The sequence below is a fragment of the Arachis ipaensis genome, chromosome B7, assembly GCF_059453495.1.
Source record: "Arachis ipaensis isolate K30076 ecotype BB chromosome B7, ASM5945349v1, whole genome shotgun sequence".
Classification (NCBI taxonomy): domain Eukaryota; kingdom Viridiplantae; phylum Streptophyta; class Magnoliopsida; order Fabales; family Fabaceae; genus Arachis; species Arachis ipaensis.
Window position 1 is genome coordinate 35,235,909 of NC_142442.1, and position 18,768 is coordinate 35,254,676.

Here is an 18,768-nt window from a genome sequence, read left to right on the forward strand (position 1 = left end):
AAATTTCATAAGAAATGGAGCAAGATTACCAGTTTAATCGGATAAAAAATGACATGCTCTTTTCCCCTAAATTTTTTCTTCTCTCCGTCGAAGTACTCCCTCACTCTCTCTGTTTGCTTTGTTTCAAAATGAGAGACTTAACTCTCTCTCTCTCTCTCTCTCTCTCTCTCTCTCTCTCCATGGCCTAAAGCCACTTTCTTTTTTGGGTTAAGTATGATTTTGGTCCCCAACGTAGGGGTTGAAAATTTTTTTCGTCCCTCACCTTTTTTTCGCTCCAAAATGGTCGCCAAAGTTTAAGTTTGTTTTAAAATGGTCCTTCGGACAAAAATACCCCTCCCTCCCCTCTTCTTCCTCAACCAGAAACAAAAGCAAAAGCGCAATTGCAGGCAGAAGCAAAAATAGGCAAAAGCAGAAGCAACCAAAGCATCAACAACAATAAACAGAAATAACCAGAAGCATCATCAACAACAACAACAATAGAATCCTTTGAATCTGAAAAATTAAAGAAAAAGAAATAAAAAATTAAAACAGAGGAAAAGGGTTGCAGTGGTAGTGGAGAGGAGGGGCTGCGGCGGTGAACGGCGACTGCGGCGGTGTGGAGCTGCTGCGGCGGCGACCTTCCCCCTTCCCCCTTCCCCTTCCCCCTCTTCCCGAAACAGCACCCCCTCCCGCTTCTCTTTCTCCCGCCTCCCCCGGTCTCGGCGGCGCTGTATTTTTGTTGAGGAAGAAAGGAGCGGCGTGGAGGAGCAGTGGCGTGGAGCGGCTGTGGCGGTGTGTAGCTGCTGCGGCGGCGACCATCCCCCCACCCCCTTCCCCCTCTTCCCGAAACAACACCCCCCTCCCGCTTCTCTTTCTCCTCCCTCCCCTGTCTCGGCGGCGCTGTGTATTTGCTGAGGAAGAAAGGAGCGGCGTGGAGTGGCTACGGCGGTGTGGAAGAAGAAGAAGAAGAAGAAGAAGAAGAAGAAGAAGAAGCGGGCAGTGGCGGATCGGCGGTGCGGCAAGACGGCGGTGCGGTGGTGCTCTCTCCCTTCTCCCTTCTTCCCTTCCCCTCCCCCCTATTGCCCCCACCTCCCTTTCTTTCCTCCCCCGATTCTGTCTCTCCCTTTCTTTCCTTTTTTTTAATTTATTTTATATTTATTTTATTTTATTATTTTTTTAATAAAGGGTAATTTGGTAATAAAAAAATGAAATTGGTAAAAAGGACCATTTTAAAACAAACTGAAACCTTGGGGACCATTTTGGAGTGAAAAAAAGGCGAAGACGAAAAAAATTTTCAGCCCTTACGTTGGGGACCAAAATCATACTTAACCTTTCTTTTTTTTGTTTTTATCTTGTGGGCCCCACTTAGTTAGGGACCACTAACAAAATTCCTCCTCACCAACTCAAGTGGGGATAGGCTGCTCCACCAAATTTGCCTTTTCTTTGCAGGAATCAAACTTCACTGCAGGTAAACTCTTAGTCATCATATCTAAACCATTATCATCAATATGGATCTTCTCAAGTGTATATTACTTCATCTCAAGCGCTTGACGTATCCAATGATACCTCACCTCTATGTGCTTCGATTTGGAATGAAATGTCAGATTCTTGCTGAGATGGATAGTACTCTAGCTGTCACAAAATAACACAAACTTCTCTTGATTGATGCCCAACTCTTGTAGAAATTTCTTCATCCACAAGAGTTCCTTAGAAGCTTCAATAACAGCAATGTATTCTACTTCTGTAGTAGGTAAAGCAACACATTTCTGAAGTCGAGATTGCCACGATACAGCTCCCCCTGCAAAAGTCATCATATAACTAGAAGTAAGCTTTCTTGAATCAAGATCCCCAACCATATATGCATCTGTGTAACCATCCAATACAGGTTGGCCACTCCCAAAGCATAAACAAACTCTGGAAGTACCATTAAGGTATATGAGAATCCACTTTACTGCTTGCCAGTGTTCCTTGTGAGGATTAGAGAAAAACTGACTAACAACTCTAACGACATGAGTAATATCTGGCCTGGTGCAACCATAGCATACATCAAACTGCCAACTGCAGATGCATATGGAATCTTCTTCATTTCTGCTTTCTCTTTCTTTCTTGTAGGACATTGTCATGAACTCGGCTTGAAATGACTAGCAAGTGGAGTACTAACAGTTTTGGAATTACTCATGCTAAACCTCTCTAACACCTTCTCAATGTACTTCTACTGCAACAACCACATTTTTCCATTCTTCCTGTCACGAGTGATACTCATGTCAAGGATTTTCTTTGTAGGACCCAAATCCTTCATAGCAAAGGATCTGTTCAAATCTTTTTTAAGACTTTCAATTTTCTTAGTGTCATGACCAACAATCAATATGTCATCAACATAAAGCAAGAGCATTATAAAATCACCATCAGAAAATTTTTTAACATACACACAATGATCAGAAGAAGTCTTACTATACGTATGACCTTCCATGAAGGAATCAAATTTCGTGTACCACTGCTTTGGCGCTTGCTTCAACCCATATAAGCTCTTCTTCAAACAGACTCCTGTATTCGCCACCATTATCTACTTGAACACATTTCAATTTTCTTCCTGTTTCTCTTTCAACACTTGCATGAAAGTGTTTGAAGATACCGAGTACTTGGTCTTTAGATTTCAAAACAAAAGCACACATTTTTCGAGAATAATCATCAATAAAAGTAACAAAGTATGATACACCGCCTAGTGTCTTAGCATCCATAGTGCAAACATCAATGTGAACTAAATCTAGAACATGTGATCTCCTATGAGATCCAGAACTATGAAATGATACTCTAGCATGCTTTCTAACAAAACAATGAGTACAAGTATTTAAAGTTGTACCTTTTACTAGAAGTGAGTGCTTCTTGACTAAGACGCTTAGTCTTTTCTCGCTCAAGTGACCAAGACGTATATGCCACAAATCAAAAGAGGAATCATCAGCCACATTCACCTCTTCTTTGCAACAATGAGAACCCCTTTGATAATCTTGCATTTTTCACTACCAAAGGAAGTGCAATACCCCTCTTGATCCAATGCCTTCACTGAAATAAGATTGAACCGCATATCTGATGCATGCCTAACATTCTTCAACTGCAACTTGCATCCCATGTTGGTTTCAAGCCACATATCACCCATACCTATGATATTACACACTTCTTTATCTCCTAATTTGATCTTGCCAAAGTTTCCAGCAGTATAGGAAGTGAAAAATTTATGTCTCGGAGTGACATGACATGAGGCACCAGAGTCCACAATCCAAGTGGAATCATCACATACAAGATTCACATAATTTTCATCATATTTGATAAGAACATCTTTATAAACAATAGCATCAATTTCTTTATCACTATCTTTACTTTTGTCTTCGTTTCTTCCCCTTGATTGTTCTCTTTTCAAGAACCTACAATACCTTTTGATATGCTCCGACTTGTCACAACGGTGACAAATAAACTCCTTGCTTGGCTTGTACTTTTTTCTTGACTTGCTTCGACTCTCTGACTTGTTAGAATTGTGAGGTTTTCTACTTTGACTTCTCCCTCGTGACTCTAAAACAAGTGCTTTTGACTGGGAGGAGGCATTAGTCAAACCTCGCTCTCTTCTTTTAGCTTCTTCATTCAACATGCTCTTTTTAACCATTGCTAACGTCAACTTTCCATTTGGAGCTGAGTTAGTCAGTATCACAACCAGAACTTCCCAACTATCAGGCAAAGAGCTCAACAATCACAAGGCTTACAACTCATCATTCAAAGTAATTTCATTATTTGTCAGTTGATTCACTGTCTCCTGAAAAATGCTCAAGTGCTTCGGCATTGATTAACCTTCAATATACTTCATATTTACAAGTTTCATAATCAGGAATGCTTTGTTTTGCACATTCTTCCTCTCATATAACTCCTTCAATTTCTTCCACATCTTCTCGGCATTTGTTTTGGTGTCAACATGTGGATACACGCTAAGATCAAGCCATTGCCTAATCAAAGCAACTGCCTTCCGATTCCGCTTCTTCCATTCAACATCGATTTAGTACCTTTGAATTTATCCCCCTTTACAGGATCATACAAGTCATTGTTATACAATATATCTTCCATGAGGGTCTTCTAAATTGAGTAATTTTAGAAATTCAATTTGACTATATTTGGCCCACGAGTATTTTCTTCCATTTAATCAGCACAGAGATAAACTTTGTTGGGAAAATTGAGGTTTAATAAGAACATATCTAACAGCAGAAGCACCAAAAATAATTTTTCCACAACCTGTGCAATTAAATAGGTAATACCAAAGATACTCCAAGCAGCAAATATAATGGCACAAATTAAATAATCAAACACCAGAATTTTATCGTGGAAACCTCCCCCCCCCCCAAAAGAGAGACAAAAACCCACAGGACCTAGTCCAGTAAAATCTTCAACTATTAAAATAATGGATACACAATCAGTCTTCCTAGTGGCACTAGGGTATCTCAACAATCAACAAAATACATCATCAAAACTGATGGAATCAACATAAACTCTTTACAAGAGTGGGTATCTCAAATCAGACAAAAAAGAAGACAATACAGCTAACAAGTTATATCCTAATGTTCATCTCTACACCAAAAATAACATACTAAAATTTTATAAAAATGGAGCAAGATTACTAGTTTAATCAGATAAAAAATGGCATGCTCTTTTTTCCCAAATTTATTCTTCTCTCCCTCGAAGCACTCCTTCACTCTCTCTATTTGCTTTGTTTCAAAATGAGACTCTCTCTCTCTCTCTCTCTCTCTCTCTCTCTCTCTCTCTCTCTCTCAAAGCCACTTTCTTTCTTTTTTTTTGGTTTTTTATCTTGTGGGTCCTACTTAGTTAGGGATCCACCAACAAATTCTTTGATCAATGAAGTATTTTTGTACCTTTTTTTTATATCCACAAAATACTTTTATTTTTTTTTAAAATTGGAAAAAATATTTATATTTGAGTAACAGAGTAAACATTGTTAAGTATTAACATGGATCAGATCCAATCAAACAATTTTCAACAGCAACTAATTTCTCAAAAAAAAATCATTCAGATTTGACAAAGTATGTAAACCAAAAGATGATCAAGGTATACATGAAGCTTTATTTTATTATTACTATTTTATATATTTTATTTTATTGCACAAGATTTGGAATTCGGTGGTTCTTAAATGGACATTGTTGCTTTGTTTCTACAGTTGATATTTTTGTTGATGCCTCATCAATAGTAATCTTTGTACTGGACAGCTACAATGTTTGCATATTTGCTTATGGGCAAACAGAAACAGGAAAGACATTTACTATGGAGGGAACAGAGCTGAATAGAGGAGTAAATTATAGGACTCTTGAGCTCTTATTCGACGTTAGCAAACAAAGGAGTGATACATTTTCTTATGATATATCTGTTAGTGTACTTGAGGTTTATAATGAACAAATCAGAGACCTATTAGCTACAGGATAACATAAAAAGGTAAGTTAACTGCTCTATAATAATGATGTGCATGTATGATAAACTACCATAACATTAAAAATCGTTTTCCCTTAATTGGTATTTAGGTTGGAGATAAAACAAGCCTCTGAAGGATCTCATCATGTTCCAGGTGTTATAGAAGCTAAAGTTGAAAACATTAAGGAGGTCTGAGATGTACTGCAAGCTGGAAGCAATACTAGAGCAGTTGGAAGTAATAATGTTAATGAGCATAATAGTAGATCTCACTAGTACCAAGCTTTTGCATTCTTAAGAAGCTCTCTAGTATATATGAATTTTCATCATCAAAATGCATTTTCTTCTTTGAATACTTGTAATGATCGCTCGTTTCTTACTTTCTTTCCCAACATGCTTTGTATAATGGTAAAGTCTAAAAATTTGTTGAATGGTGAGAGTACCAAGAGCAATCTTTGGCTTGGGGATTTGGCGGGTAGTGAGAGACTTGCAAAGACTGATGTACAAGGGGAGCGGCTTAAGGAAGCGCAAAATATCAATTGATCTCTTTCATCTCTTGGCGATGTTATATCTGCTTTAGCAACCAAGAGTAGTCACATTCCTGAAGGATTACAAGTGTTCATAACACGCAACGAAAGTAATAAAGTAATCCTACTGATAAAAATAAATAAAAATAATAACAGTATGTTCCTTAACATACATACATATAGTTTTATTCCATATAAATTTATAATTTTGACAATAGCATCTCATGCCATGGATTACGAATCACATTTATTATAATAACAAAACTTTAATTAATCCTATTAATTCTGTAAATTTTGGTAATAAAATTTTAAACACAAAAGGGCCATGGCTCAGATACCACTAAAGAATTACAAGTGTTCATAACATGCAACAGAAGTAATAAAGTAATTCTATTGATCTATTTTGTGTTTAAAAATTTATTGAAATAAGATGGGTTAGATGCCAATACCTGAGTACCCTAATGAATAAAAAACTTTCTCCTTCGATAGTACGAAGGTACTATATATATCCACACCGAGACTACTGATCCTTATTGTCAACTCTTTGACCAATGAATTTAACTGAGAAATTTCTTGCAACTCTTTGCACCAGCAATTCTTCACTAAGAATTGAAATATTTGTATATGTGGAGGTAGAAAAAAAAGTTGTGTGTATTTCTTTTACTACATACATCTATATATAGTATGAGATTATTAACTGATTTTAGGATCAAATCTTATGAATCAAATTACAACTTAATTTTAAACAAAATCAGTTAGGATCTTATCCATATTTAAAACTCATCATAGAATAAATAATTAATTATTTAATATCTCAATTATCCATATTTAAATAATATTCTCAAAAAACATATATCTCACTATTACGATCCTTATCGTAATTATTCGTTTCTAATTTTAATTAAGGACACTATCATAAATTATAAAAGTTTATTCTTATAATAATAATAATAATAATAATAATAATAATAATAATAATAATAATTAATGATAGTATTTTGTTAGACATACACACTTATCTCCAACAATTTTCTATAGGTATTTCCACCATTATCCTTACCTTTCACTATTTTTAATAAACTTTTAATGACCATTTTCCTTTTGGGGGGTTTCAGGAACTCAAAATTGACACATTTACTTCAAGACTCTTTAAGTATGTCTACTTCTTCACCTTTCATTTTATTTTTTGCGTGCATATGAGAACACCCAACATCTGCAGGCATGTATTGATAATGCTTCTTTGTTATCTAGGGTGTCCGCAGATCGGATATGATATCCGCACTTTTTAATGCCAGATCTGATCCGATTCGATCCGCACATGCGGATCGGATCGGATTGGATATTGGATATATTCGCATAATTAAACCTTCTCTTTTTAATCATATTTCTATGTAAAAAAATTCGATAAAAATATTTCTTTCATACTTTTAAACTTATTTATTCCTAAAATATTTTTAATCAAACTCTCTCTAAATAACAAAAATAAAATAATACAATATATGAATAATAATTACTAACTAAAACATACAAGTAAATATAATACCAAACATATATATATATAAATTTTTAATTATTATAGTGCGGATCTGCGGATCCGCAGATCGGATACGCGGATGTAGAGCAGATATCCGCGATCTGATCTGCAAATGGTACGGATCGGATCGTATCCACAATTTTCGGATCGGATGCGAATATTTACCGTGGATCTGCGGATACGATCCGATCCATAGACACCCCTATTGTTATCATATAGGGGGTGACACCAAAACTTTGATGTTCGTGTAAATCAGTCCAGCAGACTAGGACTTAGGTGAAACTCTTAGCTCACTTAATTTCACAACTAGAGTGCGGGGCATTGAGTTAGGTCCTGTTAAAAAATAAGTTGACACAAGTGAACTTCACAAGACAAAAGCAATGGTAGGTTACTACTCCTTAGTGTAATACATCAAAAATTATTTTTTATTTTATCATGTTATATGTAAATAACTTTTTTTTTCTTGCTTTTACACTTTGGTATAGCTTGAAAAAGCAAGAGTGAATGCAGAATGAAAGATGAATCAATACGGAAGCTAGAAGACAATTTGCAATGCATGGAGAGCAAGGCTAAAGGAAAGGATAATATTCACAGAAATCTATGTGAAAAGATTAAAGAACTTAAAGGCCAGATTGAGTTGAAGACATCCATGCAAAACGGGTCAGAAAAATAAATTTCTCAGTTGCCAGAGAAATTGAAGGAAAAGAGGAAACATGCACTACTCTCCAACATAAAGTTGTTTTTTTTGTTTTAGACTGTTGTCTGAGTTCATTCTTAATTACCTTCGACACAGTTTGTCTTAGTTCTGTGAGCAAAATCTGTAAAACTGATTTTCCCACCATATTAATTCTTGCACCATCTTAGAATGAACACACATCATATGATTAAGAAAAGTGTATCCTTCTTTATTGTATATCTAAGTATAGATTTTATTCATATATTTTGAGAAAACCCAGAATCATTTAGAAAGTTTATTAGGCTATATTACAGAAGCAAGATAGGATCTTTGATATGAAATTGTTGAATTTATAAATTCTCAATACTTCTGCATATATTGTGGGTATTAACACCCTAACGAATCTCTTGTAGAGCTCAGATATGTTTAGTTTCTTAGATATCACTATTTCAGAACTAGGAAGATTTCTCGACCGAGTTGTTAAGTTTGAGAATTCCTTAAGATCCTGGTTATCTCGGTGTGTCCTAGGAAGAATAAATTACACATTTTATCAATGATATAAAATAAATTAACATAATTGCATCTTGTTTGTGATATGTGGAGCATTAGACGTTTAAGAATTTAACCAAAAAAGTACTCAAAGAGATATGGTTCTTGTACAATAAAGACTCACTGTCTTTAAAATTGCTCACCAATAAATTGGTAGAATGGAACTAGAATTAGTACTTGTGGCTAAAAATAAAATAAAAAACTTATAGGGTAAGTTTTTCAACTTAATGAATACATAATACATTTATAATTTACATGAGACCACATAAATAATATCAACAAAAGTATATTTTATTTACAAAAATACTAAATCATAGAAAAAAGTGAATCAACGAGGAAGTATTCAATTGAGAAATCAAATCAAATAAAAAAAAAATAAACACTAGGGCAACTTCACTTCTAAAGAAAGTCTTTTCTTCTCATATCTCTATACGGATAGCAAATCCAACATGTGACATACATGTTAGGCTAGCAATATTTCTGTGAGCTAAGGTTTGTATTAGATACATCTAAGCTAACGTTATTATCGTCATTAAATATGAATTTTTAGAACAAATCTCTCAAATCAATTCAAAACATATTAATTATAAATAAAGCAAACTATTAATCTATTAAATACAGATAATAAAAACAAATCAAATAATATTTCTCAATAACTTCAACTTAAATTATAAGAAATCTTAACAAATTTCATAAGTTCAATATATGCAAATGAATACCAAAAATATTTAATTTTGATATTCCAAAATGTGTATATACTTGGACAAAATCAAATATTTTGCAGATTGTCACTACAAGAAAATAGAGTTATTTTAACATTTTATTTTTTAACACCATAATTAAATGTCAAAATTAATATATATTTTTGACAAATATCATAAATGTCAAATTTTCTATGTTTTCTTGATAAATAATTTGACCGTAGAAAATTACTCATCAATTTTGACACTCATTTGTTTTCAATTTACTCCACTATTTTTCTTCTTCTTTGGCTCTGTTAATTTTGACATCAAACTGCTCTCAGTTTAGGATTATACTACTCATTCTTTATCTTCAAAATCTCAAGTTATTTTTTAGTTTCAAGATCTCATCTCATTCTTTGTTAAAATTTTTTGTTGAGAATATTTTATAGTCAATAAGTGTCAAAATAAATAGTATTTTTGACAATTAATAAGTATCACAGAAAATATGTTCTCAAAATTTTCTAACAAATTATTTTTGACAGTCAATATTTATCAAAATAAGATTTAAATTTTTTTCACAATCACTTATATGTTAAAAATACTATTTTTGACAAAATTTTTATTAACATATTTTCATAGTTAAAATAGTGTCAAAATTTATTTTTTTGACAAATTTTAATTTTCTTTTACAAATTATAACCCTCAAAAATAATCTATATTGTTGTAGTGTGTAGTTATACAAATTAAATTTCATAGAATAAATATATATAGTCTAATGTGTATTTTCAAAAAAATATAATTTTCATAAAAATAACTATTCAATTAAAATAAGTCATATAATATTATACATCAAATTAAAAATTTTCAAATACTAAGTTCAAAGATATGATTAGAAGTAGGTTTAATTATTTTGTCGGTCTTTATAATTTTACTAAATTTTTAATTAAGTTTCTATTTTTTTATAATTGGATCTCTATATCATAGCAGATTTTGTAGTTAGGTCCCTGCTGTGACAAAAACATTTGAATTAATAGAATATTTCATTAAACAAAATGAATATGTCTAATATAATATATTTGACTGAATATTTTATTAATTTCAATGTTTTTGTCACTATAGAGACATAATTATAAAATCTGATATGGTATAAGGATCTAATTGAAAGAAAAGAAAAGTATAAAAATCTAATTAAAAATTTGATAACAAATTATAGAAACCAATAAAGTAATTAAACCTTAGAAGTACTTATTCTATAAAGTCTACTTAAAATTTGGTGCCAATAAAACTATGGTTAAAACATAAAAGATTGTCATTTTTTTTAAATTTTGTAACTTTTTAAAGTGTTAATAAATATTGTATAGTTACTAGAACGAATTGTCATCTATTCGAATAGTATAATGTCTATATTATTTATAAGTATATGAGACAACGTTCAACTCATTTTTTAAAATTATGTGTTTTCAATCTGTACAGTTTAGGATTTATGATTTTAGTATTTATTATGTAAGGTTTTGTAATGATTGAATTATGTGTGTTGTGTAGGATTGAGGGTTTAAACCTTAGGGTTAAGGCTTTAAGCGTTAAGGTTTTAAATTTGTAATGAGTAAATTATGTGTATTGTTCTGTAATCAGGTGTAAAATATAATATATAATTTTGTAATTTGTAATTGAAATTAAATTTATTGAGCTAGTTAATTAAAATTAAATGGACTTGTGCTTCACCATCTGATGATTTTGATATTTTGTTCTTTAAAAGAAAGTTGAACAGCATATCTCGAATGTTCAATACCCATTTTCTCTATATTTTTTTAAATATGACTGGGTATACAGGATTCTGTGATTTAAAAAATTTAGGACAGTATATCCGAAATGTGTACTGTCAATTTAAAATGATAATTTATTTTACATTACAAATTTCAATAAATAATATATTTAATTAATTTAAATAAAAAAGTCCTTGGTTTTAATCCAGATTGTTGTGGGTGGAAAAAAATTTGGGAGACGATGGAATAAATTCAATCAATTAATTATTGAACATAATTTTTTTTAATGCAAAAGATAGAAGTTGTTACGTTCACATTAACGCGTGTTTCGGGTTTATGGTTTATGATTTAGAGTTTAGGTTTTAGGGTTTCTGATTTAGGGTGTATGGTTTATGATTTAAGGTTTAAATTTTAGGTTGTAGGGTTTATGATTTAGAATTTAGGTTTTAGGGTGCTAAATAGGCCTATGAAGGATTTGGGGTTGACACAAATTGTATTGGTTCTTTTGATATGTATTCGTTTTGATTTACAACAAGTTTGTATGATATGATACTCTCTGCCAGAAATAATAACGCAACAGTTTCAAATCTATCACCTTCACTATATTGTAAGTGATAATTATGTAATTATGTTTTATCCTTTATTACAAATTAATTAAATCTTAAAACACAATTTCCTAATTAAGAAATTATTTTTATTATAAAAAAATCATATAATTTAAGCATATATATGAAAGTGTAAAATAAAATAAAGAAAGTTAATAAAAAAACAATGAACAAATTGAAAAAAATGTGTTCGAAAAATGATAAACCCTAACTGCTATCTTAAACCTTAAATTCTCAACAACAAACTATAAACCTTAACCCCCAATTCAAAATTCCTAAACCCTAACTCAAATTTTATACCAGAAATCCTAAACTACAAGTCTAAATAATTATCACTAAATAAATAACCCTTAACCATGAATGCTAACTCGTAAATCCTAAATCATAAATCACACTTTTTAATCTATCAATAATAAAGACTAATTTATTAACCTTAAACCCTAAATAATATCATACACAGTAAAGTATTAATAAATATATGTTGTATCACTTTTCTATTTAAAAATACTAAAATTTAAACATTCATTTTCTATTGGTGAGGAACCTTCCAATCCTAACTCTGCTGTCTTCTCATCCTCCTTTGGGTCTGCATGCATCTTCACTTCATGGTTTGCGGTACAGTGTCGCTTCGTGTGTCTGGCTTTCTGACACATACTACACCGCCTGTTTCTTGATCCGGGGTGCCCCTTTGGTCTTAACTACTACGGAATCCTTCTCCTTGGGAGTATCTCTTCCCTTTGCCGACGGACCCTTCCGATCGCATCCAGCCTCAATTTGTTTACATAAAGCTCGTATGCCACTCATCGCTATATTGAACACACCCGGACTCCATGCAGCTACGAACAAAAACCACTGCGATGTAGAATGCAATACGCCCTGACGTAATAGAAATTCCCTCTCACTTCACTCATCAGCTCTTCCTTCACCATAGTTATCCAATCATAGTTGTCAGAACCGAACCGGTGATCGAACCGGTCAGGCTACTGGGTTACTGGGTCACTGGTTCAACCGGTGGGTCACTGGTTGAACCGGTTAACCCGGTCCCACATAAGTAAAATGTATAAAATAGCTAAAAACTTAAAAATAAAAAGTTAAAAAACATATCTCCAATAATATTTTAATAAACATTAAATCTCAAATCCTAAAAATAAGTAGTAATACGAGAATAAACATAAAATTTAGTACTATTAGTCTATTACATGAACAACTCAATTTAACATAATGAAAATAACAATTCATGGATTATATCCAAGGAGTAACTTCAAAGTCTGGAAATCTTTCTTCATGTGACAAATCTGGAGCTACATCCTGATTGGTTTCATTCTGATTTGCATTTTCCACAGAAGTATTATTAGCTTCACCATCATCTCGATCATCTTCCAGATTCAATTCATCTAGCATTTCAATAATGTTTCACAAATCATAATCAATAATAAGGCAAAACATTTGGTTAAAGCATTACAAAATCATCCCTAACAACAACATACCCAAATCATCTAAACCTGATTGAAGAGACATATTTGCAAGATCATTCCGTAAAGCATCAACTTCTTCAGGAGTTAAAAATGGTGGTGAATCTTCCATTATCCATTCCGAATGATCCTCAAATGCATCAAGACAAATTGGATCATAACTTTGCTTTCTCATTCGGTTCCTATATTATCAATTAACTTGATTATTCTTATTATGACTAAAAATTTTAAATAATGCCTTAAAGAAAGAATAATAAAAAGTACCTTTGTTGTAGCCTTAAGTTGTAGTGAACATAAACAAGATCATTAAGCTTTTGATGCTCTAACCGATTCCTTTTCTTTGAGTGAATGTGTTCGAAAATGCTCCAGTTACGCTCACAACCTGAAGAACTGCAAGTTTGACTCAAAACACGAATTGCTAACTTTTGCAGGTTTGGTGCTCCACATCCATAAGATTCCCACCATTGATCTTAACATAAAAAGAAAACAATCACAATCATAAAAATCAAATCTTAAACATATCACAATCATAAAAAACTAATTTTAATACAAAATTTACCAGGCATCACAGTGCTTCGCTCACGTATTGCAGACTGTCTCCCAAAGTCTCCTTCAGCATTCTTAAAGATTCTCTTCTCACTTGTCAATTTAGTAATCAAATCAGCATCACCGTAAGCATACCTCTCAATCACATCTAGTAGGCCAGAAATTGTGTCTTTGTGCTTGTCAAATTCTGCAGAATTAAATCGAAAAGCTGGATTTAACCAATAACCAGCAGCATGAAGGTTTCTTTTAAGTTGTAAATCCCAACGTGAATCTAAAATCTTCAAATAAGGTTCAACAACCCTCTTTCTTTTTTGAAACCTCTTCACCATGTCTTCCCTAGCCTTATACATAGCTTGATAAAGGAAACCCATTGCAGCTCTATCTTCACTATCCACAATACGCAATACATGAACAAGTGGCTCCGTAAGCTTAACAATATCAGTGCATTGATTCCAAAATTTAGAATCTAAGACTTGATCCACAAACTTTTTTGCTTTGGCTTCTTTAGAGTAAGCTGAACTTCTCCATTCTCTAGATGTCACCATAGCTCTCAATGCATCCTTTTGAGCCAAAATACTTTGCAAAGCAATGAAATTAGTGGCGAATCGAGTTGGAGCTGGACGAAGTATTTCTCGGCCGCCTGTGAACTGCCTCATCAAGTACAAAGGATGGCAGTGATTATAAATATATTTCGTAATCATTGAAGCTTGTGACACAGTTTCAGTCACTTCCACAAACTTCCCAATATCCTGCAACATCAGATTAATACAATGTGCCGCACAAGGAGACCAATACAATCTAGGAAACTCCGATTCCAACAACCTTCCAGCAGCAACGTAATTTGCAGCATTATCCGTCACTACATGTACAACATTCTCAGGACCAACAAATAACACAACATCCCTAAGCAACTTAAACAAAGCCTCAGCAGTTTTTGAGATATGAGAAGCATCAACTGACTTTAGGAAAACAGTTCCTTTAGGGCAATAAACTAAGAAATTAATTAAAGTACGTCTACAACGATCAGTCCATCCATCAGCCATGATAGTACATCCAGTTTGTTTCCAAATCACACGATAACCTTCAATCATCTTCTTTACATCTTCAACCAATTTACTCAACAAATATCCACGAACTCTTTGGTAATTTGGCCCTTTATACCCTGCACCCATGTTTGCAATAGCATCAATCATCGGCTGATAATAAGCTGAATTAACCGCATTGAATGGCACAGAGGCATCCATCATCCATCTTGCAATAGCAATATCACACTTCTCCACAATTTCTTTGCTTTGGAGAACACTTTTAATACTTGGTTGAGCTCCAGGTGTTGCTGCCGGTGGAAAAAAGGATTGTAATCCCTTGACTTGTTTTCCAACTACCTTTCTAGAGCTAGGTGCTGGAATTCTTGATGCTTGTTGTTGTCGCATCTCATTACGTTCAATCTCATCAAATTCCCTTTCAACGTCATCACAAGCACCATAACTTTCTGCATATTCTTCTTGAGTTTTCCTTTTCTTGGTTCGAAGATCTTCAATGTTTTGATTGAATTGGTGTCTCACCACAGCTGGCACCTTTCGACATGCCTCAATATCTCCACCTTTTCCAGCCAAATGATGCTTAACCCGGTTAATTCCTCCACCTCTAATAAGCTTCTCGCAATAAATACATACCAAAGCAGTTTTTCCTTTATCCAAAACTTGTTTACAATGGCCCCATGCAAGATCAGTTTTTCCTCTGTTACTATTTTTTTGGGTTCCAATTGAAGGATCAGGAGTGGATCCTTGTTCCTGAGAAGTTGGTGTTTCTGATGGTGTATTTGATGAAGCCATCCTAAATTCCTAATCAACCAGGATCCAAGACTAAATGACTAATCTCTAAGAATAATACACAACAATCCACTAAGGCACTAACTACTAAGAATAATATACAACAGCAACCAACAATAGATAATCAACAAACTGGACAGAAATAAAAAAATAAATCAAAGAAACTAGAGATCAAACAGAAAAACATGTGGTCTTGTTCATGTTCTCAAAGTATCAAACATACATGGATAAAAAACTTAAACAGAAATCAACAATCTAAATTAAACAGAAATCAACAACCTAAAATTATTTGAACAACCAACAATCTAAATTCTAACACAAATCAAACAGAACCAAGTAACCAACATACATAATCAATCTACAATAATCAATTAACTTCAAAAAATAAAAAAATTAAAAATACTTAGTTACTTACCTAGCTGGACGGCTGAACCCTGGAGCTGGAGGAATGGAGCGAGGAGTAGAGACCAGAGCAGAGAAGAGGGAGACCGGAGCGACGAGCAGAGAAGAGGGTGACCGGAGCGACGAGCAGAGAAGAGCGAGGAGCAGAGACCAGACCAGAGAAGAGGGAGACCGGAGCGACGAGCAGAGAAGAGGGTGACCGGAGCGACGAGCAGAGAAGAGCGACGAGCAGAGACCAGACCAGAGAAGAGGGAGACCGGAGCGACGAGCAGAGAAGAGGGTGACCGGAGCGACGAGCAGAGAAGAGCGACGAGCAGTAGGCGACGATGGACCGTGGACGTGCTTCTGCCTTCTTGGCGGTGGTGAGTGGCGCACTGCTCTGGATGCGGTGGTGAGGTGGTTGAGTTGACGTGCTTCTGCCTTCTTGGCGCTGGTTGAAGCTGAACGGGGCGACGAGGTGGCTGAGTGAGTGGCGCACTTCTCTATCTCTCAGCTCTCATGGTGATGGTGGTCTCTCAAAATTTGGGAATGGGAAGGAAAATTGTGAAACAGGGATGGAGGCTAGGGTTACAGCACTCAGCAGCAAGCTTTTTTTTTTTTTTTAATAAAGAAACGACGTCGTTTCCAGCCTATAAAAAAAAATTAATTTTCGAACCGGTCCGGGTTAAACGAAACCCGCCGGTTCACCGGTTCTGATCAAACCCGACCGGTTCAATACGGGTCTTTCCGGTTCGATTCCTTGTCCGGTTAGATGACTCACCCGGACCGGTTATAGCACCGGTTCACCGGTTTTTCGGTCCGACCGGCCGGGTCGGTCCGGTTCTGACAACACTGTATCCAATGACTTAGCATCCTTACGCCACCTCTTCAACAATAACCTTGATGGAATTTCCATCGCATGCTTGATAAACTACTATTTTATGGTTCATCTTGTGCTCAATTGAGTGGTTTTTATCTACTCTTTACCCACTTATTCATACTATTTGCATGGTTTTACATTTACCTTCCTAATTATGTGCTTTGATTGAAAACATGCTTCTTTGGACTTATATTTGCTTATTACTAATCCTCTCTTATTACCATTAGATGCCTTGATATGTGTGTTAAGTGATTTCAGAGATTACAAGGCAGGAATGGCTTGGAGGATGGAAAGGAAGCATGCGAAAGTGGAAGGAATACAAAAAGTTGGAGAAATTGCTAAGCTGTCCAGCCTGACCTCTTTACACTCAAACGACTATAACTTTAGCTATAGAGGTCCAAACGACGCGGTTCCAGTTGCGTTGGAAAGCTAACGTCCGAGGCTTCTATTTGATATATAATATGATATAGTTTCCCTGACGCTAGGTGACGCGACCGCGTGATCCATGCGGCCGCGTCGCAAGTGACGGAAATCAGCGCAAATGAATTCGCAACCAGCGAATTCTGGACTGTTTTTGACCCAGTTTGCGGCCCAGAAAACACAGATTAGATGCTATAAAGTGGGAGAATACATCCATTCAAAAGAAGGCTCACATAATTCACTTCTCATGATTTAGATTAGTTTTGAGAGAGGTTCTCTCCTCTCTCTCTTAGGATTTAGGACTTCTCTTAGTTTTAGGAGTGACTCTCAATCCCAGGTTCTTTATTTTTATATAATTTATGAACTCTTCCATGTTACATATAAGTTTCTTAATTAATGTTATTTGAGGTATTTCAATTCATGACTGCTTTCCTTTATTTACATGATTACTGTTTCCCATCTGAAGACATCTTTATTCCAATAGATTTACTTTTCCCCTTTTGGTTTTGGTTAAGAAATCTGTAACTCAGGAGTTATCCAACTTAACAGCATAATTGTTAATTGTTATCTTGCCAATTGAGTTGAACTTCAATAATCCCAATCTTTTCTTAGGAATTAACTAGGATTTGAAGATTAACTAATTAGTCACTTGACCTTCCTCTGCTTTAAGTAAGGGTTAACTAAGTGAAATTAAGATTCAATTTTCATTATCATTGATAAGGATAACTTGGTCTGGACTTTCAATTTCTAATACCTTGCCAAGAGTTTATGTTTATTGTTATTATTTTATTTTACTTGTCACTTAACTAACTTTTTACCTTGATCCAAAACCCCCAATTTACAAACTCATAACCAATAATAAGAACATACTTCCCTGCAATTCCTTGAGAAGACGACCCGAGGTTTAAATACTCGGTTATCAATTTAAAAGGGGTTTGTTACTTGTGACAACCAAAACGTTTGCACGAAGGGATTTTTGTCGGTTTAGAGACTATATCTACAACGCGACTATTTTTATGACATTCTTTACTGGCAAAAATCCTAACGTCAAAATGGCGCCGTTGCCGGGGAATTGCAAACGTGTGCCTTATTATTGGTTATTGTAAATATTTTATTTTTGCTTGTTTATTTGTTTTTATTTTTGCTTTTTCTTAAGTTAAGAGGTTATTGATTTTTATTTTAAAATTTTTTATTTTATCTTATCTTATTTCAAAAATCAAATTTCAAAATTTAAATTTAAAATTTTTTTTCAAAATTCAAATTCAAAAATTTTCAAAATTCAAAAATTCAAATTTCAAAAATTTAAAATTCAAATTTTAAAATTTAATTTTCAAATTCAAAAATTTAAATAACCTTTTAATTTAAATTTATTTTTATTTCCATCTTTAATTTTTATTTATTTACTACTATGAACTCTCACCCCTTTGGCTATGAGTCTGGTTACAATAATGTTGCAGGAAGAAGAAATTA

The 18,768-nt window shown here is 34.0% G+C and overlaps 1 protein-coding gene and 1 pseudogene across 1 annotated transcript; one reads left to right on the top strand and one right to left on the bottom strand.

Moving 5' to 3' along the window:
* The first annotated feature begins 5,033 nt into the window (after positions 1–5,033).
* On the top strand, positions 5,034–8,358 carry LOC148550822 (kinesin-like protein KIN-14R; annotated as a pseudogene).
* A 4,499-nt stretch (positions 8,359–12,857) lies between these two features.
* LOC107607122 (uncharacterized) lies at positions 12,858–15,482 on the bottom strand. Its single transcript, XM_088494093.1, has 4 exons — positions 13,802–15,482; positions 13,507–13,711; positions 13,258–13,424; positions 12,858–13,164 (listed from the first exon to the last, which is right to left on the bottom strand). Exons 1-4 carry the CDS (start codon positions 15,216–15,218, stop codon positions 13,013–13,015), a joined length of 1,941 nt encoding a protein of 646 aa, XP_088350219.1. The 5' UTR covers positions 15,219–15,482; the 3' UTR covers positions 12,858–13,012.
* Positions 15,483–18,768: the final 3,286 nt, after the last annotated feature.